At 33.3% G+C, this 14,485-nt stretch overlaps 1 protein-coding gene across 1 annotated transcript in view; it reads right to left on the bottom strand.

Moving 5' to 3' along the window:
• Positions 1-3,589: 3,589 nt before the first annotated feature.
• LOC140439100 (trypsin-1-like) overlaps positions 3,590-14,485 on the bottom strand; it is a 54,146-nt gene continuing 43,250 nt past the window's right edge. The window contains exons 2-4 of the mRNA XM_072528791.1: positions 10,654-10,918; positions 5,703-5,899; positions 3,590-3,908 (exon numbers count right to left, since the gene is read on the bottom strand). Of these exons, the coding sequence (XP_072384892.1) occupies positions 3,643-3,908; positions 5,703-5,899; positions 10,654-10,918 (728 nt within the window). The 3' untranslated portion in view covers positions 3,590-3,642. The remainder of the gene's footprint in view (positions 3,909-5,702; positions 5,900-10,653; positions 10,919-14,485) is intronic.

The raw sequence follows: 14,485 nt of genomic DNA on the forward strand, positions 1-14,485 counted from the left end.
TGTGTATTTTCACCACTACTATTCAATGCATACTCTGAAGAAATTATGAAAAGAGCTCTTGAGGGAGAAACAGCAGAAATAAAGGTCAATGGAATACCAATTAACAATATTAGATATGCTGACGATAATATTATAATAGCAGACAACCTTCAAGACCTCCAAAAGCTAATGAATAAGACAGTTGAGTATGGAGAAGAATATTATTATCAATAAACATCAAGAAAACTAAATTTATGAGGATGTTCATCCTCACTAAATTTACGAGGTGTTGTGTCAAAAATCCAAAATAATGATGAAAGCCTGACAATTAACGGTAAAACTTTAGAACAAATTGAAAACTACATCTTGGTACAATAATTAATCATACAAACAATTATTCCAAAGAAATCAAAGTTTGAATAGAGAAAGCACGAACAAACTTCAATAAAATGAGAAAGGTACTTTGTGCAAGAAAACCGAAGTTAGACTTGAGAGTTAAGCTGGCAAGGTGTTATGTTTTCTCGACTCTGCTTTACGGGATAGAAGCATGGACACTTAAACGTACACTACTAAAAAGTTGAAAGCATTTAAACTGTAGGTGTATAAAAGAATCCTGAATATATCATGAATCGAGCATGTAAAAAACAACGAAGTCATGAGAAGAGTCAACAAAAGAATAGAAATATTGGAAACCATCAAGACACGAATGCTACAATACCTGGCGCATGTTATGCATAATGAAAGATACAACATACTTCAATTAATTATACAAGGGAAAATCCAGGGCAAGAGAAGTGTAGGAAGGAGAAGAATCTCATGGTTGCGTAACTTGAAGGAATGGTACGGATGCACATCAATCAAACTAGTGAGAGCGGCAGCATCTAAGATCAGAATAGCCATGATGATTACCAACCTCCGTCGCGGAGATGGCACGTAAAAAAGAAGAAGATGGGCCTAGCGTTATTCATAGAAATTTTTCGATCATCCCCAATCTACATTTAATCAAAAATTTATATCCTATAAAACAAAAGTTTCTACTTAAATATGCTGCAATTGAAAAGAATAATACCGCTATATACACTAACAGAAGAAGTTAAAATACATAGAAGAGTAAGATATTAGGATATAATATGCCCTGAACTTGTCACTCTGATAATCTGGGAATAAGAATAGCAAGAGAAAAACTTAACAACCTAAGGTTCTCTAAAGACATTCTTTTATTTCCGCAGTTAATGGCATTTATTATATTTATTAATTCAAAAATAATTAGTAGAAGAATTAAGTTGAGCTATGCAGCATATGGTAAATAAAAATACATTTTAAACATGAACATTCCTCTAATGTTAGAAAACTCTCTCTCTCTCTCTCTCTCTGTCTCTCTCTCTCTCTCTTTTTCATCCTGACCCCCGGAAGGAGTGTAATATTCATCGTGATGTATTGTCCGTCTTCAAAGACCTCTGTCTCTGGTCACTTCTTTTAACTAGTGCATATTGCATTAATTTAAAAAAAAAATTTTTCTTTTCTTTTTCTGTAATTTGATCAATCTATCTTGTTGGGGATCTTCCTCGTGATCTACGGCCTTCTACCTTTCCTTGGATAATAAGTCTTTCCATGTTTTCTATGTCTGCTCTCATAACATGTTCAAAATATTTTACTTGTTAGAGATATACTTTACAAGATAACCGTTTGCTAATTTTTTCAATTAAAATTGAATTATTTGTCCTGTGGTCGGTCCACGGAATTCGTAACATTCTACTCCAACAGAACATTTTAGTAACGTCTATCTTTCTTCTTGTAGCTAGGGTCTAAGATTCATATTCATACGTCAGTATTGCGAATATTAAGCAGTTAATCAACCTCATTTTTAGAGTTCGTGAAATTTGAGAGTCCTTTCATATTTTGGCCATCTTTCCTACGGCGACTTTTTCTAGATCACACCTATGTTTTATTTTCATCTCTTTCTGTAGTAACCCTGTGTTTGTGATCACTGATCACTGATCAATGATATATATATATATATATATATATATATATATATATATATATATATATATATATATATATATATATATATATATATATATATATAATAACGAATTTATTACAGCTGTCGCCGCTTCTCCGCCCCCAATTTCCATCTTTTTCTGTCATATGCAGTTGCCTCTTCTAAGTCTCTTGCCGCCATTGCTTCATCAATATCGTTGCGCCAACTTCTCCGTGGTCGTTCACTGTTTCGTTTTTCAGGAGGGATCCATTCCAGTACTCTTCTAGGCCATCTGTACTCTGGTATTCTTTTAACATATCCGAACCAGATTAATTGTTTTCTTTCTATGTCATCATTGATATTTCGCTCCATTTTCATTGCGTTTCTTATTTGTTCGTTTCTAACTCTCTCCAGCTTCGATCTACCGCAGCTTCGTCTCAGATAATCTATTTCTGTCGTCATAAGTTTGTTTCTATTAGATTTGGTGACGTCCCATACTTCCGAACCGTAAAGTGTAATACTTTGGACTATACTACCATAAATGTGTTTTTTGGTTTCTCGTCGAATTGTTTTTTGCCAGAGAAGAAAGTTTAAGGCACAGGTCGCTGCTCTACCCTTGTTTATTCTTTCCCTGATTTCCTTTCTTGTTGAAAATGTTCACCAAATATTTGCAGGATTGCAAACTGATCAATGATCCCAGATATAAATATGAGCTTACAATCTTAAACCGGTTAATCGTGGTTATATGTGGATAATTATTATGTAGTCAATCTACTATCATGATCTTGATTTCCTTTTTCCATCCTTTAGGCGCTCTTCTCACAATGATCCACACATATAAATATATATGTATATATATATATATATATATATATATATATATATATATATATATATATATATAAACATATATATATATATATATATATATGTTTATATATATATATATAATATATATATATATATATATATATATATATATATATATATATATATATATAATAATAAATAATTGGGAGACAGAATACATTCTTGTCTGACACCTTGTTTTAGATGGAATCCGTTTGAGAGTAGGTCAAGCAATATAACTTTTCCATGTGTTGTGGTACGCCTACTTCTTTTATTGTCGGTCATAAGTGTTGTCATTTGACCCTGTCGAACGCTATTTGATAATCTATAAAACAAATGCATGGTGGGATAATGAATTCTCTAGATTTTTCTATTATTTGTGTTATGTTCAGAAGATGTTCTCGAGTACATCTACCTTTGGTAAATCCAGTTTGCTCTTAGGGTATTTCTCTTTGTAGGAAAGTTTTCGGTTTCTCATTGATTATGTGTAACATTGAGCATGTGAGATCAAAGAGATGGTTCTATAGCCATCGCATTTGTTGTTTAAAAAACAAAGATCTACAATAAATGTATTCTACAAGTCACGACATATGGCTCTAAAACATAAGTGTTGGACAAGAAGGCCAACACTAAACTACGTGTATACCAGAGAGCTATAGAAATGAAACTTCTAGAAATAATTTTAAGAGATAGAAAAACTAACGTTTTAAAATAATTTAATATCTTTGATTGTGAATGAATTTTGTATGTGGGTGGAAGAAATGTTAAGTCAAAATGTCAATGTTTTGCAAAATATTTTATTTTTTAATATAATAATATCTAATTATAATTTATATTGAATTGTCCTCGATCACTTGGTTGATCCATTCAACAAAATAAGCGATATTGGTGAAGATATCGGGAGATCCTTGTTCGAAACAAGGCATAACCCAAAAGCTGGCAAGTCCAAGAAGAGTTTCATTTTGGTATAATGGTTCTCCTAAATCTTCATTGCAATTATTGCCGAAGTGGTCGAGAACACAGATGTTGCTGTCTTTGTCAGCATAGAGCTGGTGATATATAAAATCTTTAAAAGTTTTAATTATCTCGTTGCATCCTGTAAAAACATTTTTATTAGTCATATACACATACATAGTTTTCGTAAAGATAGAAAAATGCAAGATCACGTTAATTTACTCCCTTTACAATGCGCATTATGAAAATTGATATAAGACTTTAATAATCCCAGAGCTTTAAAACATTTAGTCAACAAGCGTTGACTCTTCTCCGAAAACTGGGAGGCACCAATAAAACTGAACACCAAACGACCACTACCAACTCAAACTCAATAGCAGCACACATTTTGGTACCATCGAGGCAATGAAGATACCGCGAACATAGAACCAATCTTAGGGGAAAACATAGGTATCTTAAAAAACTGCAGGTGGTATCCATCATGATCGGAAATCTCAAACTCAAAATACGGTGTTAATGATACATTTTGGAATGCGTACATGCACAAACCTGGGTAGCTCTATTTTTCTTCAATATTCTAAACAAAGGTAGAAAAATGAAAATAGAAACAATACTTAAACCAGAATACTAATAAACCATTTAAAAGCTATGAGCAAATTGTCCTATTAAGTATTTTATAGCTTTAGAAACTGTTATACAATAGAAATTGTCATCACCTTTCGCACCAATTGGAACGAATACTCATGGAACAGACATAGTTTCGTTCTTACCGCAGCTGTGTTGAATGAGTTCTAGCACTTAAACATAGGGAAATTCTAGGAGAGGTACAAAACTTAGAACTTCGTTATAATCTTTATTTAAAAAAATACAAAAACGTGTAAATTATAAAGAAATCGTTCTCAAAGTATAAACATTAATGTTTATATTTTAAGATCAAAACTTACTAAAATGAACTTTTGTGGTAACTGGAATTTATTGATGAATTTACTAAATTGAAATGAATCAATTATATTAAAGTCAACATTATAATCATAAGATTTAGACAATATGTCTGTCAAAAACTGGTGTTGGGAGCGTTAATTATTAAGAACATAATAGGTCTCATGCTCAATGTAAAAATTTGACCAAGGGTTTATCAATTATAGTATTACTTTTTAAGTAAGCGTTCGAGTTAAGAGGATAATAATATCTGTATATATATAACATCATCTAATAGAGATTGGCGCAGACAAAATTGGTCTTTATCTATTAAGACAGTAGCATTCTCTATAACACTAGAAGTAATAAAGTGAATGCTACTCATGTCATTAGGGCCAACGAGATTTATTATCGAACCATATGTTAGATAATGCGTTATTCTTTGTTTGAACCACTGCAATGTTTGCCCTATATAATGTCCATCACATTCGAGACAAGAAATTTGGTAAATCAGATGACTTTGATTTAGAATCGTTGTCTGGTCTTTTAGCTTTGAGAATAAGCTGTAACTGGATATGCTGTTATATTGCTATTCTGATTTTCGGAATTTTACTCAGCCACTTAACTATATTGTTAGGTACGCCACCTACTTAGCGTAACTTTTTTGTAAATAACGGGCTCTGTTGGTCTGTTATCACATTGCTTATCATAAGTCTTAGTTGTAGATTAGTTGCTTGAAAATTTTACTACTAGGATATCCGTTATTCATAAATATGGATGTTGTATAATGTTTTTAAGTTCCATAGTGTTATACAACAAGTCCAACAAACTTGCACAGTAGATAATTACGAAGAATTTCGAATACCATGAATTCACTACATTATATACCTTCATAACATTACTCAAAATAAATGAAAACATGGATTATTGCACGCACATCTTAATCGTAGCTCTACATTGGCATTTTTACCTATCAATTAGTTCTAAAAAAGATTATCTCTAATTTTATGATACTTACTTTGAATTTCTATAATTGGTAATGCTGGTCTGTAGACAAGATGATGGTAGTTATGATAAAGACTGTAAGAATATCCAACGATGTCGGCATTACCACTTCCCTGTGCTCCAGACTCAGGAAGTTTAGCTGGCTGAACAGCGTCATTAAATTGGAAAGCCTCTATTACTTTTATTAGAGCAATATCATAATGAGCATTACTAAAACAAGTGTATCGAAAATTACATATGGATATTCCTTCTAAAGTTATAAAAATTTGGTTTTCAAATAAGAAAATGCAAAGTAGAGTCAGGATTGTCTACATCTATTTAATCATTATACAAAATAAAGCTTAATGAAATGGGTAAGTATTTTCTCTAATATTTGCCTTTTCCTTCTTCTAAAAAGGGTATTTGCGATTTTATAAAAAAAAATCATTTAATTATACAAAAAAAAAGCATGAAAATAAGCATATACATTTTGGAAAACCATTTTTCGTTACGAAAATTAGCCTAAAACATATTATATAATAATTTCTAAGCTTAGTTTAAGATTTAGTAAGTCCCTATTATAAATTTTATTATTAAAATAGATATAAAAATAAACATAAACAATATATAGAATAAAAAAAAATAGATAACTAAAACAAAAATGCTTTAACCTTATTTTTATTGAAACACGTTTGATAAAGGAAAATATATCACTTTTGTTTAAAGCATGAAATAACTGACTACTTATATGTTCCATCGTAAATTTTCGGCGACTGTCACTCAAACCAATTTTATAAATCGAAAAGCTTCTTTCAACGTCCACACTGGTTATCGGTGCATACTTATACTTTGCTACTACTGACGAATCCGTATTTATATGTTCAACGTGTTCTCCATTTACCATTGAAAGTATTTTCATCTTTTGCAATCCATTGTTTTCTGTTAATATATGTTTGACTTGTATTTATACTATCTGACCAATTTTTCCAGGGATACTTCCATTTTTTTTTAAACTGTTTATTTTTTGGATCGGCTCAACTAATGACCTTTGCTGTTTCTCCAGATATTTCATTGTTTCACTTACCATTGTTTCAACATAGACAGCCTTATAGAAACAATGAATCACAGCAGGATTAACCATAGTTATAGTAAATTTAGCTCATTGGGCTAAATTAGCTCCCCAATGAGCTAATAGAAATCGAAAAGTCGCCCATAGAACTTGTGGACAAATATGTGTATTTGGGTCACGAAATAAGGTTAACGCGAGATAACCAAACATGCGAGCTACTCAGAAGAATAAGTCTGGGTTGGGCTGCATTCGGAAAAATGAGAGACGTATTTAAAACAAATATACCGATCCATTTAAAAAGAAAAGCTTTTAACCAGTGCGTTCTACCAGTCCTCACATACGGAGCAGAAACCTTAACTCTCACAAAAACATCAGCCGAAAAATTGAGAAGGACACAACGGAAGATGGAGCGTGACCAACTGGATAGCAGAGGCGCAGAACAGAAGCAGATGGAAAAGTCTAGAGGAGGCCTATGTTCAACAAATGACAACTCAGGGCTGATTGACGATGAATGCATGATACTAAATTTATTTACAATATTTACAAAAATGCAACTATGACTGTTAAGATACACGATAAAACTCGACCAACAAAAATAAAACGTGGGATAAGGCAAGGAGATACATTGTCACCGAAATTATTCATAACGGCATTTAAGTATGCCTTTAAGATGGTCAGTTGAGACCACAGAGGAGAAACAATAGACAGCCAACAGCTTAACCATCTCCATTTCGTAGATGACATTGTTCTTATCACAGATAATTTAGGAGAAGCCACTGATATGTTAAATGAATTGGACTTTGCATATTCGAAGGAGGGCCTCAAAATGAACTTGACTATAACTAAGTTTATGACAAATATGGTCCCCAATAACCATTTAAATATTCAAGACTAAGTGGTAGAACTGGTGGAGAAATATACGTATTTGGGTCATGAAACAAGAATCAGCAGGGATAAGCAAACATGCGAAATCCAAAGACAAATTACTTTAGCGTGGGCAGCCTTTGAGAAACTGCGAGACACACTTAGGGCCAACATACCAGTTAGCCTCAAAAGAAAAGTATTTAACTAATGCATCTTACCGGTCATCACCTATGGGGCGGAAACGATTACTCTAATCAAGACTACGACTTCATAATTGAGAGTGGCACAGAGGCGAATGTAACGGTCTAAGCTGAGAGTGACGTTGTGGGACCGAATAAGAAACAAAGATCTGCGAAGAAGGACGAGTATTGCTGATGTTGTGGAACGCATAGCGGAACTAAAATGGAACAGGGCAGGCTATGTAGCGAGAATGATGACTCGCGATGGACAAGTATGGTCACAAACTAGAGGCCAAGAGCAGACAAACGTAGTAAAGACCTATGGCCAGCGGTGGACGTGATAAATGAAGGCTGGATGATCATGATGATGAAGATTTTTTGTAATTTTGTTTAACCTAAAACATCCTGACAGTACTTCATCGATTTGCTAGCAGTATATTTAAGTTCGGAGTGCGGTCCTGAAGTTGATTAGGTACAACTAAAACTTGGTCTCGAAGTTTTTTATCGTTTTCCTATAGTAAATCTTTAAATTAATTATAAGAAGCATATTATTATATATTACATATTATCCGTAAGTACTTTTATCAAAATATATACGGTTTCATCAAAATCTCACATACTTGCGGATCATGCTCACAATCCAGTCATGCAGTTTTGTAAATTAAAAAGTGTTTAACAATAACTTGTTTTTTGGCTTATCTTTGATAAGTTTAAGACTTTATAATTAACACAGAGTCGTACCGACCCAATTAATATAATGAAACGTAACAAGAAAATTAAAATAAAAAGTATTTAACAATTTTATCCCATCGCCGGTACTTCTGGCTACAGGCTTCCTGCAATGTTACACGATCAACAAACACCATCTTACTTTACAATTACTCAACAGAAAGCAGCTACATTTCCTTCCAAGAATCAAGCCATTATTATCCCAGCAGTAGACACACTAAAACTAGAAGACTACGTTACAACAGTAGAATCACTCGTACAGCCCAAAAATGTCCTCTTTTCATCAAGAATTTCTAATAGCAGAATCTGCATCTACCTCTCTAGCAAAGAGTTGTTGACACCTTTTTAACAGATCACGGAGGAATAAAACTAGGAGATAATGTGATTAGAGCGAGAAGATTAGTCACTCCTGCTAATAGGTCACTGTTGTCCAATGTTTGTCCGACTATTCCTCATCACATCATAGAGAAATATCTTGCTAAGAAGGGCTTTCATCTACTTTCACTGATGTCTTTCTTAAGAGCGGGAATCCAAGACCCTCAATATAGTCACGTCCTAAACTTTCGTAGACAGGTGTGTTATACACCTGTCGACAATCTTGTCATTCCTGAATCAATTCTCGGTGACTTCGATAATACATCTTACCGAATCTTTCTTTCTGATAAACTAACCTGCTATCTCTGCCATCAATCTGGTCATATAGCCTTAACATGTACCAATATGGCGATTCAGTCAAATACATCCATACTTACATCCCAAACCAATCAAGAATGTATTCCTTCCTCTAATGCGATAGCTGAAGCAAAAATCACTCTGTTCAGAAACAAACGGAAAACACTTGTAACTTAATGGACTCCCAAAAACTACACACAGATATTACCATACAGAAATGTTCTCATTCTGAAATATCGACACCACTTGGTACACCAACGACAGAAAACACAGAAATAGATTCTTTGGCCAATGTGTCTTACCTGTACTCACTTATGGAGCAGAAACATTAACACTCACAAAAAAGGTAGTTAATAAGATTAGCGTGACTCAGATGGCTATGGTGCGCCAGATGTTGGTTGTCTTTCTGAGAGACCGAATCTAAACGAAATAATACATCGTAGAATAAAAACAACAAACCCTATCGAAAAAATCGTGTCGTTAAAATGGAATTGGACAGGACACGTCGCCAGATTATTAGACAACCAATGGACAAAACGTATTTTAGAGTGGAGACCAAGAAAAGAAGCAATGCGGAGCAGAGGACGCCCACCAACTAGATGGACTGACGACCTGACGCGTGGATATAACTGGATGCAAGCCGCACAAGACAGAGACAGATGGAAACAGTTAAGGGAGACTATGTCCAGCAATGGACGCATACAGATTGATGATGATGATGATGACTGTAGTTTTCATATTTTAATTGTCATTGCTATCTCTTTTTGGTCTTTCTGGCTCCATTGGACAAGGTTAGTTATTTTATTAGTTATTTTATCCTTTTAGGAGATGTAAAGATCCTACCTCCAATTTTTAAAGCACTCGGTTAATACTGTAATAGTGTTTTTTATATTAGCAATATTTTTCTTTATTTATGATAATAATGAGATATCTTCGATTTGATCTGACTAAAGTATTCTAATTAAGTCATTTTTAGATAACATCTAAAGAAAATAAATGCTCGAATATATGAACTTACTCCAAATAAAAGGCAGATATCGAGCACAGTTTTTTATTAATTCTTGCCCAATTACTTTCGCTCTCAGAGCATCTTCAGGGACATTTTGTTAAAAAAGTTGGCTATCCAACACGTCATTGAATATTATACACAAAATACATTTAAACAAAACTGGACAAAGTACAAACAGTTTAAAAATATTTAGAAGCTACATTGTGGGCAAGAGCGAGAGACGGAATGATTCTCGATATCTGCCTTTTATTTGAGTAAACATCTAAAGAAAAGTTAAAATTTTTACTGGAAATTTCCTAGATTGAACATAAATTATTCTATTACAGTAAATACTTATTATTAAATTTAAAAGGATGTGTGGTAAAAAAATACAAAAAAATAAATAAATTGTAGCGAGAAAATACTTAATAAGATTTAGTTAGCTTAGAATCAAATCTTGTAAGCAATGAATATGATAACTTACCCATCACTGTCAAACTTGGGATATGTAATAGTTTTTTCTATATTTACTATTTGCTTATTTAAATCGGTTTCGTCATCTATGTAAATTAGTCCAGCAACGATTGTTTTGGGGTTGTTATATAAACATTGTGCTGCAGTGACAACCCAATGTTCGTTGATAATAGCTCCAGTACATACATGCAATTCTTCACCCAACGCTCTAGTTTGTATAGAAACTGTAAATGGATATTGTCCGGGATTGGCAATAATACCATTATTATACATTCCTAAAATAAAATATCGATCATTGATTTAGTCAGTAGATTAGATTTAGGTCTGCGCCGTCCACGAATGTAAGGTAACCGGTGCACACAAGCACCAGCAATTAAGGGGCGCCACTAGAGTTGCCACAAAAATTACGCGAGTCAAAACAACACTTACTTATTTACCGAGCTTGCCACCCTGTATATCTCAACTTCAATGGTTACGTATTGATTTAGAATCTACATAAACAAGAAAAATCCTGTAAAGACATGCAGCCACCGAGCCACCTGCACTGCGAGAAATGACGAATAGTATAAAGGATCTGGAGGAGTGAGAGAATTTATTTACATCTTACACCGTTGCAGTTGCAGTGCAGAAGGTGGTTAGACCCTTAATTGTTCCCCCGAGGTGACAATAGAGATAATTCAAACACTCCTGACCATGGAGCTGCGCGAAGGCGGAGTCAAAATTCACGTAAAGGCAGGAAGGTTCCATTGTAAACCAAATTTCGTCTACTGCGCCGTGGTCAGGAGTGCTTGTATTATCTCTACCAATAATCATGTGACAATAATTATTAATGTAAGTGAGAGTATACTCTATAGTGGTATACTCGTAATACATACATCATATAAAATAAGGTAAGATAACTAAATTACACAGTGGACGTAATACAGGTTATAACAAAAGCATGGTATATTTCCTTATAGTTTTAGAAATCTTCGTTTAAGATGAAACTGTCTACATCAAGTTCTAACGTATCTAGAACTTCAGAAACTGAGACTCAACTTTTAAAACTGGTGAAATCGACCCCAATTAAAAAATCCGTATTCTGTTTTTCCTGTAAATAATCTTCAAGACAATAATGTATTTTGTCGGAGATGTAATGACTGGCTGCATTTATCAATTTTAGGCAGACTTGAAAGAAGTTTCTTTCACTTAAGTAAGTACAAAAAATTGATAGAGCTGTCTAAACCATTTGAAAATAAAACTACAATTGAGAGCTCATCAAAAACTTCTCATAAATGAAAAACAACGGTGGTGTACCGTAATAAAAATAATAATTAATGTTAATCAATTTTTATTTACACAAAATTTAGCTTCTCGTGGGCAACATAGCGAATTATTTAAAAGACAACGGTAATTTTTTAAAGTGCATAGAGATGATAGGTAAATTTTATCCAATAATGGCTGATCATATTTACCGTATCACACAAAGTTTACAAGATACAAAAATGCCCTCTTATTTTGGTAATAAAATCTAAAATTAAATTATATACGTTTATATTATATGCCAAAACAAAAATAATGAATTTGGTACCCAACCAGTATTGGTGGACAAGGAAAAGAACTCGTAGATAAATATAAAGACGTAGGACATGAAATTACAATGATAATCAGACCCATAAACTTAAGAGAGAAATCGGTCTTGGGTGGGCAGCATATGAAAAACTGAGCATATGAGAAACTTTTAAAAGTGAGCTGACCACATGCCTGAACAGAAAAGTATTTGATGAATGCGTCTTTCCATTGTTAACACACGGAGCAGAAACACTTACTCTAACAAAAGCCTCGGCTACCAAACTAAGAGTCACATACACAAGAATGGAGCGATCCATGTTATGCTATGGTTTATAAGAACAGTCAGCGACGCATTACTCACACAGTCGAACGCAGCGCACGTTCATCAAAATCAACGTTCGTCCACGTTCGTGGACTTTTGAGGCTGGATGATGATGGTGATTATTATATGCGATATGCTACTCACATGTCAAATTTAGTAGTTCATGATGCTGTTAAGGTCAATCACTAAACAATCAGTTTTTTTAGTTTAATCAAAGAATTATATAAACATTTTTCAGCTTCTACCAAACCAAAAGCATTTATCTGAGACATGCTGGTCCAGCAGAATTGATGTTTTAAAACCATTGTACAAAAATTTATGATGGTTAATGTAATATAACACATTCGGATAAATTTGATCTTGATTCAAAATATCGAGTTAGATGTTTACGAGTTCAAATATCAACATTTACCTTCATATGCTCAGCTCACATATGGTATGAAGTTCTGATGAATGTTAACTTCGTTAGCAAAATTTTACAATCAAAAACAATGAATATGCAGCTGGTCTTAAATACAAGAGGTAAAATAAGTTTTGCTCGAGTTTCGGAGAGATAGCAAATTTAATGATGTTATTGCTACAGCAAATAAATCTACAGAGAAACTGAACGTGGAGCCCAGTTTTCAACCAGCCACATAGTTATGGCGTCAGAATAAAAGCTGACACTTCGATTACGAATATAAAGACAAACTGATTTTGGATCCTAAAATGTTATACAAATTTAACTTCTTTTATTGCGTTCTCAACCAAGCAATCATTTTAGTAAATGAAAGATTTTGCATTTTGAAAGTCATGTTGATTTTTTCAAATTTTTATATAATTTGAACGACTGTACAAAAAACTCACAATTAAAACTTTTGTTTATAAATTTGGGAAAAACTTAAATTTAATCATCTAGATATAGATGGAGACGATTTATTTGTTTGATGAAATTATTCAGCTTAACCCTTTGTTAAAACAATTATTAAATAAAATCCACAAGGAAAATAATTCCTGCAGCTGGCTGTATACCACGTATAACAAAAAGAGGTTAGTCTTTGTATGTGGGTATATTTTATTTTATTTTATAAAAACCCTTAAAAGGGCAACATTAAAAACACGAACGTTTTCGGAACAACTGTTCCATCATCAGGTTAAAATACAGGTTACCATGCCTGAGCCACCAAAATATTTGGGTAAAAACCCTTTAAAATGTAATGTGTTACCAAAGATTGTACATGATGTTGATAATATTATATGATGTTTAATATTTTAATTAAATTTTACTTCAGGTAACATACACCCATGCTTAAGTGAGTTCCAATGTCCGGAGAGTAAACCTCTTCAAACGGACTTCAGCTGGTAACTGTTACTGTTTTTTTTTTTTTTTAATTATTAAATAGTTATGATTTCAAAATTTTAAGATTTATATTTTTAAACGAATTAACTTTACTTTACCCCAGTTTAACAATAGCCCTTCGCATTCTGCACACTCTGCCTACATCTGTTGCCAATGCTGAACGATGTTTTTCTAAACTTAAACTTATAAAAAAATATTTAAGATCGGCCATTAGTCAAGAACGGTTGACAAATTTATCTATCATCTCTATACAATCGTCAGTATTACATGAAATTGATATTAATCATATTATAAAAATATTTTCCGAATTGATGGCACGAAAAGTGAATTTTTTAGTTATATTGTTATATATATACAAGGATTTCCACAGTTTTCACTGTATTCTTTCACTCAACCGTCTTCTCCAATTTTTCCTGTTTAGCCAGTCCCCTTCCTGTAGGTTTCTTTTACTCATTGCTTCGTCCACTTCATCTCTGAAAGATCTTTGGGGTCTGCCTCTCTTTCTTCTTCCTATCGGGCTCCACTCTGTTATTCTATTTATCCACCGATTTTGGTCTGCTCTTCTGACATGTCCGTACCAGGTTAACCTCTTCTGTTCGATGTAGTCTATTATGTCGGAGTTCATTCCCA

This window comes from Diabrotica undecimpunctata, chromosome 1, assembly GCF_040954645.1.
Source record: "Diabrotica undecimpunctata isolate CICGRU chromosome 1, icDiaUnde3, whole genome shotgun sequence".
Taxonomy (NCBI): Eukaryota; Metazoa; Arthropoda; class Insecta; order Coleoptera; family Chrysomelidae; genus Diabrotica; species Diabrotica undecimpunctata.